The sequence below is a fragment of the Notolabrus celidotus genome, chromosome 16, assembly GCF_009762535.1.
Source record: "Notolabrus celidotus isolate fNotCel1 chromosome 16, fNotCel1.pri, whole genome shotgun sequence".
Taxonomy (NCBI): domain Eukaryota; kingdom Metazoa; phylum Chordata; class Actinopteri; order Labriformes; family Labridae; genus Notolabrus; species Notolabrus celidotus.
This window is the reverse complement of record NC_048287.1, coordinates 1,730,686-1,747,665: the sequence shown is the minus strand read 5'-3', so window position 1 is coordinate 1,747,665 and position 16,980 is coordinate 1,730,686. Positions and strand designations below refer to the sequence as shown.

The window sequence follows — 16,980 nt, the reverse complement described above, 5'->3', positions numbered from 1 at the left end:
GATTGATTGATTGATTGATTGATTGATTGATTGATTGATTGATTGATAATGTAATCCTGTATCTGTATAGATGTGACCGGTTTACTTCTGCGTTGTGTTGTGTGAGTAGAAAACTGTGACAGCAGGATTCCACATCTCCGTTTATTCCTGTCACAATATACAAACAGACCTCCACGTAAATTTGAAGCCAGCTCCAGCTCCTACACACAAACATCCCAGCATCACATCCCGTGCACACAACTTAGCACAGAATTAGCTTAGCACAGAATTAACTTAGGTTATCCTACACACAGTAAAACATATTATAAAATATTTGGGAACTTAAGTACACACTAAACAATTAGATCAATAATCAGATAGATTACGATGAGAACTTCACTACACCAGGGGTGTCAAACATACGGCCTGCGGGCTAAAACCAGCTCGCCAGAGGCTCCAATCCGGCCCGCCAGATAAATTTGCAAAGTGAAAAAAATTACAGAGAAGACCTTAACTGCAATTTTTCAATAAAAGTAACTACTATTTCAAATTTGTCTTCTGGGGGTTGCATAAAATCCTAGTGCTGATGGAGCGCACCTGAACGATGCTCGGGGACTTTTTTTCCTCAAAGTGAGAAAAAAAGAATACTTGCTTTTTGCATAATGTAGTTGAAATTCGTAAACACTTTTTAGAGCACTTCATGATCCAATTAGCACTAAAGTTTACATATATGTGAACTTGTCACAGCAGGAGCTGTGGATCCACAATCTAAGAAAGGGGCCACATATTGTGAGCGCGCTCACCATACATGTGCGTGTGTCACTACTAGCATAGTAGTACTAAAATACACCAGCTGTTTCTGTAAAAATATACTTCATTAAATGTGAACATTTACAGAATTGTATCTTTTTTGCACTAAAACAAAGGGAGACATTTGGAGTTTTCATTTAAAGGTGACATATCATGCATAATCCACTTTTCAATGGTTCTCTACCTGAAATATGTGTCCCTGGCATGTCTACAAACCCCCCGAGAATGAAAAAAATCCATTGTTCTGATTTCTCCACCTTTCTGTAAATGTGTGTGAAACCAGCCGTTTCAGTTTTCAGTGTTTTTGTTACGTCACAACAATATCCGGTCTGTCACAGAGTCAGAGCTCGGAGCTTGTTCAGCCCATAGACTGTATAAAATACAACTCAACCCCTCCTCTGTTTTTCATTCCCTGCACACATGTGTGCTAACAAGGAGCTTAGGAGGGAGGCATGCTAGTTGTTGGCTGTCTTAATAAACACAAAGGTCGGTTTGACTCCCCACGTCTGCAGATTTGAAGATATAGTGGATGATTTTTATTTGTCATGGAAAAGTGCTAGTGCTAGTTAGCATAGCTACATGTCGTAGCTGTAGCTGTAGCTGTAGCTGTAGCTGTAGCTGTTGCTGTAGCTGTAGCTGTAGCTGTAGCTGTAGCTGTGTACCAAGACACACATTGACATACTGACATATAAAACAACAAGAAACACTAAATCTGTGACCAATCCTTCAGAAAGGTCCTGCTGCCTTTCTGGCAGAGGTCGGTTTTACTCCCCACGTCTGCAGATTTGAAGATCTAGTGGATGATTTTTACTTATCATGGATAAGTGCTAGCGCTAGTTAGCATAGCCACATAGCTACATGTTCGTAGCTGTGTACCAAGACACACGTCTACATACTGATAAATAAAACAACAAGAAACACTAAATCTGTGACCAATCGTTCAGAAAGGTCCTGCTGCAGGCGCCTCTCCGTCAGGATCAGATTCTGGATCAGATTCAGAGGGTTGAAGTAACGCTGGTCTGTGAGCAGCCGTGTATATTCAGCCAACATGTAAACATTAGATCAACGTGCTGGAGAGCCGAGGCACATCCACTTCCTGAGGGGGCGTGGTCAGAGAGAAAACAGCCTGTTCTGAGGAGGACTGAAGAAGAGGGTTTTTCAGGCAGACCAAAATCTGATTTCAAAGTGTTTTTTTGAGCATAAACTTTAAAGACATGTTTTGGGGACCTCTTAGACCAATATATATTGATGAATAAAGCGTGATATGTCACCTTTAAAACTTCCTGAGACCCAGAAGAAAAAAGTTTTGATATTATTTTTTTGCTAGATAATATAATTATTGGGGTTGAAAGAAACATATTACAGAATAAAAAAAATCAATAATGTTGTTAATTTAATTTTTATCATCTGTCCCTTGTAGCGGACATCAGGTCTTGATAAGTCACAGAATGTAATTCTATTATTTCATAGATTTGTGAATATCTGCTAAGATTTCTTGTCATTTCATGAACATTAAAACACTTATATAGTGGGAACACATCAGAACATTAACATATCATTTTAAAATGCATACATACTGTGTGTGCATGTAAAATCCTCTCAGCCTCACTCAGCTCTCTGCTTCCTGGAGTAGGGACATTGTTTAAACACATATATATTTAGTCCTGCTGTCCACTACAAAGGACACTGAATAAAAGTTGTGTTTTGAAAGGGTTAAAATGACTGTACATTTGTGAAATCTTACTACATTGAGGTTAAGACTCTTACATTGAAGAATCAATTTGATCATTTGTAAGAGAAACATGATATCTGCAAAAAAAAAAAAAAAGATCCCTCACCTCCTTTGGTGCCATAAAATGTGAAAGTTGTGTTCACAGCCCTTTTGAAAAGCCAGTTCATGTGCTCTGTTGGCCACAGCCCCACAAGTGAGACATCATTAGGAGGCCCAGGACGTCCTCTCCACAGGACAGTAGGGTTTTTTAGTGACTGCATATATGGTGCTTAACTTTGATGGCTAAAATTCATGTCGTCCACAGAGGACAAAAATGAATTGCCTGGTCTCGGGAGGATGGTTATTATGTTCTGATTTTACTGGTCCGGCCTACTTCAGATGAACTTGGGCTGTATGTGGCCCCTGAACCGAAATGTGTTTGACACCCCTGAGCTAAACAATAGACACCCGCCTCTCACACAGGAAACCATATAAAAGGGGAGAGGGAATGTGGGAAAGTGGGGAAACCAATATAACGAAATAACCACAGAAGAAGACACTGTACAGAAGAAATTCACAGGAAGGAGGGGCTGCACATCAACACACACATCAGTCTGAGGTCATACAAGTACTTAAACGTCAGGTGTGTATTGTGTAATTATAAAAGAAAGGAAGTGAAATATACAGGGACATAACTGACCCTGTTACATAGAGTATGATCCATCTGGAGCTGGGACAGCTCTTGATATTATTAAGCTGTCATATTTGATACTTGAAGGATTTTGACACATGACTGTTGTGGATATGGCTGCATTTTCCTCTCACAGTGAGGACCCTCCTCCCATTCGTGTGTGTCAGAAAATATTAACACTTCTCACTCCACATCCCAGAAGCCAAAGTGACATGTTTAAAATGTAGCTTCATATGATCATGTTAGACTAACAGTCCAAAATGCATTGAAGGTGGTGCAACACCAAAGAGGTATAAGAAAAAACAACTTAAAGAGACTTTAAATCATAATGCCAAGTTATCGTCCGGTCTCTGAGGTTTCTGTCCTCACCCAGGTATCTGTCAACAACTTATTTGATTTGATGATTTAGTAAACTGCCATGTTTGTCTGTTTTTAAGGATGTCTGCTGAAAGCCCGGAGGAGAGGACGGTGGAGGTGCTGGCGCTACCTGAAGTAGTCGATGAGGAGCTGCTCTTTCTGTACTTCGAGAATAAGCGCCGCTCTGGAGGAGGTTCACTCGTCTCCGTGGATAAGAAGAAGGATCGAGCGATACTGGTGTTTGAAGAGGCAGACGGTTAGTTAAAACATGGAGTGAACTCTGCTGTGGTTATTTATTAGTCTTTGAGAACGAAAAATCTTCAGTTTAAAATGTGATGTGACAGCTATAGATGTGACATCACCTTTGGCAGATGTGTGTCTAACATGAGTCTGGTCCTGCTGGAGGTTTCTGCCTGTTAAAGGAAGTTTGTTCTTGCCACTGTAACTTGCTAAATGCTGCAAAGTGCTCTGCTCATGGTGGATTAAGATGAGATCAGACTGAGTCCTGTCTGTAAGATGGGACTGGATCTTATCCTGTCTTGATGTTGGGTCTTTGTTAATAATAGAACATAGAGTACGGTCTAGACCTGCTCTGTTTGGAAAGAGTCTGAGGAGAACATTTGTTAGGTTTTGATGCTTTATAAATAAAGATTGCTTGATTGATTGATTGTATGTAGTCTGCAACTGTTGAAGATCGTATATCTCCAGAATCAGTTTTTTCTTGACAGTTTCAATAATTCAGCTCATATCTTAGCTTGCATGCAATATTGTTGCAGTATTGTTCCCTCTACAATGATCCAGACCCCTTTTGTTTTAAAGCTCTTAGAAATCCCTCCGTCCTTCCTCCAGAAACAGAACTATTAAAGTAGAAACATAGCAGTACTTTACTAAAAAGATAACTATGTATTAATGTGTCATTGTACTCTAGTTCTAACCTTTTGTTCCTGCTCTGTGGATTCTGACAGCTGCAGCCAGAGTCCTTACCAAAGGTCACCATGTTCTGCACAATGCTGAGCTGTGTGTGAGGAAGCCGGCCACCAAGGACCCGTGTCGACTGCTGCTGCGTGGAATCAACCCCAACACCAACGCTGAGATGATAGATCTCTTTGTGGAGAACATGATGGGGCTGAATCCACCCGACTTCAGCCTCCATCATTCACCCGGGAGAGATCTCCTCCTCATTCAGCTCAGCCAACCCTTCTCTAAAGGTATCAATCAATCTTTATTTGTATAGCGCCAAATCACAACAAACGTTTTCTCAAGACTCTTTTACAAACAGAGCAGGTCTACAGTAGACCACTCTATGTCAAATTATGAACAGAGACCCAACACCAAGACAGGATAAGACTCAGTCTGACCCCACCTTAATCCACCATGAGCATTGCACCTCACAGCATTTAGCTAGTTACAGTGGAGAGGACAAACTTCCTTTAACAGGCAGAAACCTCGAGCAGAACCAGACTCATGTTAGACAACCATCTGCCTCGACTGAGTTGGGTCTGGAAAGAGGGATAGAGGAGAATAAGAGAGAGAGGGAGCGGTGATAGTGATGAGACGAGTAGTAGTAGCTGTTGCTGCTGGAGTCCAGCACGTCCGTATCAGCTGGAGTCTGGAACGTCCACAGCAGGAGGACGTCTACGGCAGCTCAGAGGAACCTACGAGACAAGGGAGCTCAGGGACTCCAGAAAGGTCTATGGTTAGTAACTTTAATGGGACAGGCAGATTTAAAGTAAGTGATGAGGGGGTTGGGGGGAAGGGGGTGAGATAGGATCCCAGTGTGTCAATTCCCCCAGCAGTCTAAGCCTATAGCAGCATAACTAAGATCCAAGGTCCAAAGGTCCAAGCCTGATCCAGCTCTAACTATAAGCTTTATCAAAAAAGAAAGTTTGAAGCCTACTCTTAAAAGTAGAGAGGGCATAGAGTGCACGGTTTTATTGAAATATACTTTAAGAGAGTGTTCAGATCGTCTCTGTAACTTTTTAACTGCTTGTCTGCAGATTTCCAAAGTGTTAGTGCAAAAATCTCCAAGAGGAAACTTGATGGAGCCAAGTTGACGCTTGAACAGGTCGACCAAACGGACTCCATCCTGGTGGAGAATCTGCACCCTGGCACCATTTCAGACATGATCACTTTGCATTTTGAGAACAAGGGAGGTGGGAGTGAGAAGGTGAAGGAGATCACAAAGCTTTCCGAGAGCACCGCCAGGGTGTCCTTTACAAGTTATGAAGGTAAGTGTTGTATCATGTGACCATTAAAACTTGTTTGATGTGTCATTGAAGCTTCATGGTATCTCTCTGTGTTTCCTCTTGAAGCCGTCGACCTGGTCCTGAATCAGCCACACAGACTGGATGGGGCTGATCTTGTAGTGAGGCCGTACTTTGATTTTCTTCAACCTGATCAGAGTTTAACATCACAAGACTCTGCAGCTGGAGGCGGAGGTACAACTGAGGGAAGCAACGAGGATCTGACAGAGACTCCCATGCAGACTAGTCCCTCTGTTGACGTCAGCACAAACAGCCAGACCCCCTCTCAGACGGCTCCAGAGCCACTCCCTGCCCACATGGCAGAAGAGGAGAATGCAGTTGAGGTCATGGAGGAACAATCGCCGGAAGAAGAAGCACTACCCAGCCATGTTGCTGTTGCTGATCCTATAAAACTGTCTTTGTTTCGACTCAGCACCTTTAAAGAGGACATTGAAAAGGCTTACCCAGATTTCACCATCCAAATCAAAGACAATGGCGTGTACATAACCGGATCTGACCGGCAGAAGATGGAGCAGATAAGAAACACAATCCTGGACTCTTTTGCAAAAATAGCTGAGTGTCATTTAATCCTGGAGCTAGAGATGGCTCATTTCCTGGCACGAGAAGACGTTAGAGAGCATCTCCTGCACGCAATGAATCAAATGGGATTATCCTCTATGTACACTGTGTCAGGCTGTAACGTGGTGGTGACCTCCCTCAGTCAGCAATCTGCTAACCAGGCATGTAGCTTTTTGAAATCCCAGCTGTGTCACTTCAGCATACCGATGGTGGCAGAATATGAGTGCATGCTGTACTGCAGAGAATGGACTGAGTTCATGCAGGCTCTGAGTTTCTCCTCCGTAAAGGTGTCAGAGCGAGGGAACATCGATGTGCTAACTCTGAAAGACATGGAGAGTGAGAAGCAGGTTGCAATCCAGGAGTTCCTCTCTACACCTATTGAAAGAGAGACAGTCATCCCTATGGAGCCAGGCATGCTGAAATACATCCAGAACCACTGTCATCAGCTGTTGGCTGACATGGACCAAGTGTCTATTTTCCCACTAGAAGCAGACGATGCTTGTGGGTTGAAGGTTTGTGGTGCATCAGTGTTACAAGCACACCGCTTAAACAATTAAGAGACCACTGCAGAATGATCAGTTCTCTGATTTTACTATTTAAAGGTTTGGGTTTGAGTAAAATGAACATGTTTGTTTTATTCTAAAAACTACTGACAGCATTTCTCGCAAACTCCAAAATAACAGAAAAGATGCAAAGTTTTCAGACGTCAAAATATGCAAAGAAAACAAGTTCATATTTATGTTGAAACAACACAATACTATTGTTTGATTTAGAAGTATTCAGAAATCAATATTTGGTGAATAACCCTGATTTTCAATCCCAGCTTTCATGCGTCTTGGAGTGCTCTGCACCAGTCTGTCACATTGCTGTTAGGTGACTTGATGACACTCCCGGAGCAAAACATTTGCAGGAGTCTCTTATATGTATACATGCGGAAGAGGATTAGGGCCACTGGAAAAAAAAAATTAAGGTCCAGTATATATTTCTTTATTATTATTCCGAGAAAAAAAGTCAGAATTCTGACTTTAATCTCAGAATTCTGATTTTAATCTATGAATTCAGAATGTAACTTTAATCTCAATATTCTGACTTTTTTCTCAGAAAAATCATTTAAAAAAATACATTGGACCTTAATTATTATTTTTTTCCAGTGGCCCCAATCTTCTTCCGTATATACACCCTTGTATATGTGTATATATATATATATATATATATATATATATATCCACACATATATACACATATATATATACACATATACACATATACATACACATATATACATATATATATATATACATATATACATATATATACATATAAACATAGATATATAGATAGATATATATACACATATACATATATATCTACATATACATATATACATATATATATATACATATATATATATTTTTATTTATATATATACATATATACATATACATATATACATATACATATATACATATACATATATACATATATACATATGTATAATCTCTGTTTTCATGTTGTGATTGAAAATGCTTCACCGTCTTCTGTTGTTTTTCTGATAGATCCATGGTCCGGCTATTGCCTGTCAGATGGCCGAGGAGGTGCTGCAAAGTGTCATTTCCTCTGTCCTTACCAAAACCATCACTGTGAATGCTCCTGGAATTACCCGTTTTTTCGCAGACGATGAGTGCAAGAACCTGATGAAAGAGATGGAGAGAAAGTTTTCGGTCTATATCAACCCACTGTATGTGACCTGGGAGCCCCTGGCCCACCAGGTAATGAATTCATGGAACAAAGCTACAGTTCTCCTATCTTTTGTTTTGGATCTATTTTATGTAACTCCATTGCGCCATGCTTCCTCTCAGTCGGCTGGTTACACAAGTCATCATTCATAAAAGTGCTGTGTACCTTGAAGCCTTGTGCAGTGATAGCCTTAGGCTGAGTGAACCAGCACACTCCCAGCAGAAGAAAAACAGTGTCAGGTACTGCGATGCTGGACTAGCTTTACCTCCTAGATGTTTTAGGATCACTGTGCTTTGTTGTTATCTTCAGGTCAGTGGCCTCACACTCATAAAAACACAGTGTATGTTTTAAAGTGCTGCACAATTTATAGAAGAACCACCTTCAGGTCCCCAGGCTGTATAAAGAATTGAATAACAGGGAGACGTAAATGAATAATGTGTCAAATACTGTGTTGAGTATACATAACTTCTGGGACTTTCTGCCAAAGCATACAACATTTTAAAGTATGTTTCTGCATGTCATGACCCTCCAGTCACTTTGTTATATTGTGATTTTAACACTCATCATCAAACTGTCTGACACTTGATTCAGCAGCTTTAAATGCAAAATCTATCTATGTTTGATTTATTACTTTGAGGGACCATTGTTGTTGTTATTTTTCTCTGTATTTCACCTTGAACTCACTAAAAGAAAGAATCCCACAGACTACTTTCTTGTAACTACTTCCCTCATAACTGTAAAAGGAGCATACAAATGGAGATAACTTTCAGCATAGTCATTTCTCCTTGTTTTTCAGTTTAAGAGCAGAATGTAGTGAATAAGTCTTTTCATTTTCCACCGCCACACAGATCTGTAGACATGAACCCAGAAACTTGAAGTGTATAGTATGTTTCTTCCTGTGAGACATGCTGCGTTCACTGGAGCTTTGTATTTATCATTTCAGGATGTCTTTGAAACTGCATGGATGCAGATGTCCCGCAGAAACTTCCCGAGAGTGTCTTTGGATGATTCTGCTGCTGAGTTAAAATCTGATTCAATGCAAACTGATGGAGCTGCAGACAAAGGTAATATCAATCAATCAATCAATCAATCAATCAATCAATCAATCAATCAATCTTTATTTGTATAGCACCAAATCACAGCAAACGTTATCTCAAGATGCTTTTACAAACATAGGAGGTCTAGACCACTCTATGTCAAGTGGGGGGAGATAGGATCCCAGTGTGCCAGTTCCCCCGGCAGTCTAAGCCTATAGCAGGATAACTAAGAGCTGGTCCAAGCCTGATCCAGCTCTAACTATAAGCTTTATCAAAAAGGAAAGTTTGAAGCCTACTCTTAAAAGTAGAGAGGGTGTCTGCCTCCCAGACCCTGACTGGTAGATGATTCCAGATGATAACTGAAGGTTCTACCTCCCATACTACTTTTAGAGACTTTTCTCTACGACCAGCAGGCCTGCACGTTGGGAGCATAGTGTTCTAGAGCAGTGATTCTCAAATCATACGCGTACCCCTAGGGGTACGTGGGAGTACTGCAAGGGGTACGCAACCAAATGTGAAAAAAAAAATAAGTTGCACCACAACAAATTAAAAAATTCTGATTTAAAAACAACTTTATCAACAGCATTGAATTTTTATTTCAATGCAACATCAAATAGGACACTGTTTCCAAACTGAGCATATTCATTCATAAAATATATTATTTGCAAAACCGCTTGGACTTCAATTGTTCAGCGAGCGATCACGTACATTTGCATGCTAATAAAAGCGCGGCCAGGAGGATAACAATGGACAGGTGGTTGAAATGCTTCTTGTTTGACAGAATTAACTCAGTGTGCTCCTTGGGCCAACAAAGGTACTCGCTGCCTCAATCTTTAATTATTTCTGAAAAATATTGCACTACAAAAGTATTGAACTTGTGTCATCTTTCATTTCAGTGTTATTATGACACTGTAAAACCACATGCATACATTTATTCAAGTTATTTTCCCATATCCTGAATTTTTTTCTCAGCCATACAAGGGGTTACATAGCTGAAATTGTTTTTGAAAGGGGGGTACACAAGACAAAAAAGTTTGAGAACCCCTGTTCTAGAGGGGTAATGGGGCACTATGAGCTCTTTAAGATATGAAGGTGTCTGATCATTAAGAGCTTTGTGGGTCAGAAAAAGGATTTAGTCTAGTTTTTATGGGGAGCCAGTGTAGAGAAGCTAACACTGGAGAGTTGTTCTCTCTTGTCTTAGTTCTAGTCAGTACTCGAGCTGCAGCGTTTTGAACTAGCTGAAGAGTATATTGAGTATTTTTTGTGCAGTCTCATTCCAATCTTTGTACCTCCTGCAGGCCTTCTAGAGGAGGCAAAGAGACTTGTCCCAACCGTCGATGTAAAACTTGAAGAGGGGGTGTCAGATGGACTGGATGGTGTGGAAGAGGAGGACCTGTACACAGCAGAGGAACCACCGGCTGTGGCAGATCAGGACTCTGGTGCGATGCTTGTGGACACTTCCCTGCCTACAGCTGGAGAAAAGACCACCCAGCTGAATGATGGAGCTGTGGGCCTTTCCAGGGAACTTGAAGAAGAGGCTCAGCTGTCCTTAGCCATCCAGTATTCCATGGAGTCAAGCGATTGGTCTCTAGAGGATGAGGAGGAGCAGCTTAAAAGAGCCCTGGAGCTGTCCAAGACAATGGTCCAACATGCTGACAAGAGCCCCCGTGTGGACAAGCCGAGGAGACAGGATATGTCCATACAGGAAGCCATTAAGGCAGCCAGCACCTTACAGCTCTTTGTATTTGCAGGTTATGCCTGTGACCTGACGAGGGTGGACATAGCCTTTGGGAAGAAGGTTTCCCAGCGACAGGTGGAAGAGAGAGTGGAGCACCGGACTGTAAAGAGAATGTCTGAGTACCACAAGAACTGTCTGGAGATGATCAAGAGGAAGCATGCAGTAGATATCCAGGTTCAGGGTACCATCATCACCGTTTCGGGCTTCAAGGACTTTGTATATGGAGGAATGTTGGATGTGAAGCTGCTGCTGGAAAAAATGCCAAACTACGTGTCTGACAGCGAAATCCTGAGAACTGTCCAGTGGCTGCACGAGAACCCAGCCACTAAAGACTCGATTCCATACTCACCAGATGCGATAGTGTTCATCGAGAACATCTGGAGGAAGAAGCTGACAGAGGTTGATATCCTGCTAGACAACCAGCCACACAGGATAGACTTTGAGAAGATGCAAGAGTACAACATAGCTTCAGGGAAATCTGTGAAGATCTCCAGGAAGAGGGTGGACGTAGGAGACCTGGAGACGGAAGTGCCAGGTAAAGTTCTATGGCTGTAGAGTTATGTTAATGTGAATGATAACACTTAACACTTAACACACTGTCCGAGTCTGCAAGCTTATGCTCAAAATTAGGGGTGTAACGATTCTTTTTAACAACGATTCGATTCCTATCATGATTCGTGGTTGCTGATACGATTAAAGGACGATATTGGTACGATCCGAAACGATTCAGGGACTTTTTAGACAAAAATTCAACCAGTGTGACTGTGACATAAAGACCTTGATACTGGACAGTCCTAGAGTCCTGTTGTTTCTTGTAAGGAATCAGGTATGAATTAATTATGAATATAAACAAACAAGTAAACAACAATTAATGGCAAATGCATTCATTATTATATTTGAATAGAGTGCAGCCAACACTTAACCTTTTCTGCTCTCATTTTCAGTATTCTATATATTTTCAATGAAAGTTCAGTAAGTGCAACCAACATATCAACAGTAGGTTTACCTGCTAGTTCTGTTTTTGTTTGTCAACATAAAAATCTTACAACATCATTTCTTAATACTTTTGAACAATGTAGGAATAACCTTTTCTGAGAAGTGTGGTCTGCTCGGTATCTGGTAACGTGGCTCCAATGTTCGAGTCATTCCACAGAACCCCGGATTTTCAACCACACTGTAGGGTCGCATGTCTTTGCAGATAAACTTGGCAATTGTTGCCGTGATGTTTTTCACCTGAGCCGAGTTTTGTCCTAGTCTCTGACTAAACATGCTGGAGAGGCCTGAGGCTTCTGCAGAGCTGATGTTACCTTGATGAACGCTGCAAGAGGTCCCTGGACGGCCGGCGTTGTGTGAAACCCCATGGCGCCTTCGTAGGTGGTTGGATAGATTTATGGTGTTGCCGTGGTAACTTTACTTGACCTTTACATATCCTACAAACAGAGAGCGACTTATTTAGAACATCTCTGTTTTTGTAAAAGCCAAAGTGTTTCCACACACTGGACCACAATGGTGGCTTGATCATTTCTGGCTCTCGGCTTCTCCTCTGTCATCCGCCATGCTATGTTTTGTTGTCTGCTGGCGCGTGGCAATGACGTCACAGACAGGTAGTCTGAATTGAGTAACGTCTTTATCATTAAAAGTGTAAAAAAACACATCCATATGAAGTCTGCTGTGCTTAAATCCAATGTGTTATTTCCTAGTATCAATCATAGACTGTAAAAAATATGGACGTAGTATCCGTGACGTCACCCATCTGTTTCTGAAGAGCTGTTTTGAAGCCAATCGGCTGCAGCAGCCATATTGCTTCTGTCGAGCCTATGGCTGTTTCCGAAATCGCCTACTATACTAGCAGTACGTACTGATATGTCCAAAATTCAGTATGTAGTAAGTAGTATGTGAACAAGAGCAAAATCTGCAGTATGCCAAAACTCCCCGGATGTCTACTGATTCGGGAAAATATCTCAGTGTGCATCGGACCAGTCTTCCTCGCGTACTGTTTCCCATAATGCACAGCGCTCGTTCTGCTTTTTCTTTGTCCTCATTTTTTGACGGGAGGAAATCTGTTTTTGGGTGCTGTGAAAATTATCAAATTACATATAAACCACTTCCTAACTTTCTTAAATCATAAATGGATGCTAAATAAGCTTTTTATTTATCGGCTTCGCCGTTGTTTACTTCCGCTTTCCGAAACCGGAAATCCAGCGAAGTCTTGCTCAGCATGCTGCATGACAGATCGGACAGAACAGTCATACTACATACTAAATTCAAACGCAGTATGTAGTAGGCAATACCTACTGCCTACTACATTAGTAAGTAGTATGTAGCAGGCCGTTTCGGAAACAGCCAGTGTGACATAAAGAGGCGGGCTTTGAGCCTCCTAGCCAACAGCTGCAGTGTTCCTGCAGGCAGCTGTGCCTCTGATTGGAGGACTAGTAATCTCAATATCTTCGAAATTGCCGAATTAGATAAAAATTCACCCCCCCTCACAGTGAGAGGACATCAAGAAATTAGCTATTCAGACTACACTCATCTTTTGTACCAGGCTGTAAACATGTTTATTAATGCTGCAAAGATCAGCTTTTTCCCATTCATGTGTATGTGACTTCTGGTACTTCCGGAGCCAGCCTCAAGCGGATCCTCCATGAACTGCAGCTTCTAACACTTCAGCATTGACTCATATTTTTAGACCGGAGGTTGCCGCTTGGTATCAATACAATCAATACATCGATGTAGTAGATGAATCGTTACACCCCTTCTAAAAATGTGGCGGGCTAACTCAGGCACCAGATGAATGATTGTTATTCTTGACTTTTTATCAACTTGTGAAGTTCTGATAACAAACCCAGAGTGTATGTTTAAAGGCTGAAAGGATTTTACTACCTTTAGTTGTGTTCAGAAACTAATTCTATAACACTAAGTCATGATGTATGTGCTTAACTGTTGCTGATAATTGTTTAAATGTGTATGTTGATGAATGGTATATATCATGTTTGCAGTGGAGGAGTACTCTCTGCTGTCAAACCTGCCGGAGGCGAGCAAGGTGCACGAGGAATCTGACGAGTTTCAGAACGTGGTGAAAAGTTTCTACGAGACCATCCAGGAATATCACAGCAAGATCAGAATCATACAGGTGAAAACAGGCCGTCTCATTGCTGTAAATGCAACATTCTATTCTGGGTGTATTAACAGGAGCCTCTTCCTCAGGTGGAGAAGCTCATGAATCGACTCCTGTACAATCAGTACAAGCTGAAGAAGGCCAGCGTGCTGCAGCAGGCCACGTATCCTGTAGTTGAACGGACTCTTTACCACGGCACGAGCGAGACGAGTGTGAAAGAGATCTGCGTTCATGGATTCAACAGAAGCTTCTGTGGGAAGAATGGTGTGTTATTGAAACATGGGGTTTGCAAAGGGGTGGATATTTCCTGAAAGTTTCCGGTAAATTTCCATGGGAAGTTAAGCCGGGGAATTTGGGAAATATTCCAAATTGGAATTTTTCCATGGGAATGAACTGTGAATTGAGGGTGATTTAATGGAAAGGTATCATATCCAAGCATAAATATTTGTTTTGTTATAAGCAGACATCCATCCAAAATAATACAATTAAACAGATTTATTTGTAAGTAGAACTTTATCTTTATTGAACAATCAATTCTTTCATTGAAGAACAAAAACATGAATGTTGAGTTAAATATTACTCATCCCCCCGACTCAACCATTCAGAAATGAACAAAAATGCAATCCCAACAAAGTCCCATTCAAAATGTTAAATGAAAAGAGCCGCTCTCCCTCCAACAAAGTCCCATTCAACATGCAAATGAAAAAGCATCTTCCCTCAAGCTTCTCAAGCCTCTGCAGGATTCTAGAAATCACCTGTGCTTCATGTGATGGAGGAATGCACAGTGCATGTAGGGGGCGTGGTCTCAATAGCCCTGCAGTAAGCAGTGTGCTATGTGCATGTGATTGAGGAATAGCAGAGATATTCAACTGTACTTGATGAAATCTGGTTGTTTTAGTCAAGATTATACTAAAATATATTTTCCCCAACTATATTTAAGTTCCTATTAAGAGCCAACCTTCTAATTTAGTCAATTCCTGCATTATTCCCGTTTATTCCCCTGGAAAGTTTCCAACTTTGAAAGTACCCTATTGAACGTGTGTCTTTGTCAGAATCAGTTTGTGTTATCAAGGGTATTGATTAATCGCTGATATCTTTGTTTTGCCTTGCAGCAACCGTCTACGGTCAGGGGGTGTACTTTGCTGTCAACTCTGCCCTGTCTGTCCAGGATCAGTATTCACCTCCCAATTCAGACGGATACAAATTTATCATGGTGTCAAAGGTTCTAACAGGAGACTACACGAAGGGCTGCCATTCAATGAAAACAGCCCCGCTGAAGGAGACGGGAGATATACCCCTCAGATACGACAGCGTGACGGATGACATCACCAAACCATCAATGTTTGTCATCTTCAATGACACACAAGCTTTTCCTGAATATCTCATTACATGCCAGAGAATTCATCGCTGAGATTGGCCGGTCTGCAGAGAAACGGCATGAAATGGAGAAACAATGACTACTTTCATTTAATGTTCCTGCCTTTAAAAGTGCATTGGATTTCATTGAAGGGCTAATGTGTTGTAGCACACAGTTGGTAGTTTTATTTTATGAACAAAATATGACGTGTTTTTGTTGAGTGATCTGTAACTCCGCTTCCTTCAGTCATGTCTGATCTGGAGGAACTCAAAAAGCTGAACTCAAGTTGCCCATTATTGTTCAGTGTCTTCAAACCTTTCAGCTGGATATCGCTTTGTCTTAAAACAGTCTTAAACATGTGTGACCACAGCTTTTACATAACATCTCATATGTATGAGTCATTGAATGCAAACATGGACTGCAGAGCCGCACCAATATATGCCATCCATGCTCAAACTTACAAGTTCCAAAAACCAGTTTTTTAAATGTACCTTTAATTGATCTGTTCCACAAAGCTCTTGATTTACCAGAATACAGATATCTGTATTATGCAATGTGACTATCAGCAGGACTAAACACCCTGCTGCCTGATTTATCACTGAATTTACAGAAATTCTGATCAGACCCTTAAAATTAGTGAATGTTTTATATTTTTATTTGCTTCTGAGTTCAGGTACTTGAGTTTCCCTGAGCTAACTCTGCAACATCCAGGTTCTGCATGAGTTTTATTTTTGCTCTGGCCGTGTAAGAATAGTTATACAAACTCTAAAGAAAGAGTCACCGATCCAAATCTATTACTCTACCATTAAGAAAGCATAATTGGGAGTGACTGTAATAATCCATTATTACAGGGATCAATAAAGAAATGTGGCTTTGGTTGCAACTTACTTAAGTAAACACACGCTGATGTTTTTGTAAGTTTGCCTTGTGCATTTGTCAGATTTACTGATGACCTTACATTACATTGTTCTGTCAATGTAACAAACTTCTGAGTTCTCCCTTTCATACTTGGGAGCCATTTAGGGTCGTGATTTCCTTTTTTAGTTATTTGTGCTCACTGCGAAGCACCATTCGTGTGCCTCTCTGGGAGTCCTCTTCCACCAATGGAGTGCTTTGATCCAATTTTTTGATTTTTTAAAATTTCTTTCATTTTGCCCATTAATGAGTGTACCAAAGTTTTTCTTTTAATTTGGATTATTTACAGATGTTGTTGCAGATTTTTTGTTTCTTCTTTAGAAATTGAAGTATTTGGAAAGATCATTTTTCTTTGTATGAAAATAAAGATTATTCAAATAAGAAATCACAAGGAGTTGTTTTGAATCATCAAAGATTTTATGGCAAGAAGCTACTGTTGATTTGTGACCTTGGTATGTTCAATCCTAGGGTTTTTAGGTCTAGAATAATGACTGAGGCGACTTGGAGAAGGCAAGGCAAGGCAAGGCAGCTTTATTTGTATAGTGCATTTCATACACGAGGGCAACTCAATGTGCTTTACATTAAAACATTAAAAGCATTGGAAACATTCAGACAAACATAAAAGAACACAATTAAAATGACAAATATAATAAAACAGAAAAGAAAAGGAAAATTAGAAATATATTAAAAATGGAATTAAAATTTGAATTT

At 40.7% G+C, this 16,980-nt stretch overlaps 1 protein-coding gene across 3 annotated transcripts in view; it reads left to right on the top strand.

Annotated features, from left to right (window-relative positions):
* The window catches only part of parp10 (poly(ADP-ribose) polymerase family member 10), a 19,689-nt gene extending 3,035 nt beyond the window's left edge, over positions 1–16,654 (top strand). For all 3 annotated transcript variants that reach the window (XM_034705369.1, XM_034705371.1, XM_034705370.1), the window contains 10 exons: positions 3,629–3,804; positions 4,514–4,756; positions 5,546–5,776; positions 5,861–6,882; positions 7,927–8,139; positions 9,051–9,171; positions 10,443–11,417; positions 13,879–14,012; positions 14,087–14,261; positions 15,110–16,654. In XM_034705369.1, the coding sequence (XP_034561260.1) occupies positions 3,630–3,804; positions 4,514–4,756; positions 5,546–5,776; positions 5,861–6,882; positions 7,927–8,139; positions 9,051–9,171; positions 10,443–11,417; positions 13,879–14,012; positions 14,087–14,261; positions 15,110–15,408 (3,588 nt within the window). In that variant the 5' untranslated portion in view covers position 3,629 and the 3' untranslated portion in view covers positions 15,409–16,654. The remainder of the gene's footprint in view (positions 1–3,628; positions 3,805–4,513; positions 4,757–5,545; positions 5,777–5,860; positions 6,883–7,926; positions 8,140–9,050; positions 9,172–10,442; positions 11,418–13,878; positions 14,013–14,086; positions 14,262–15,109) is intronic.
* The last annotated feature ends 326 nt before the right edge of the window (positions 16,655–16,980 follow it).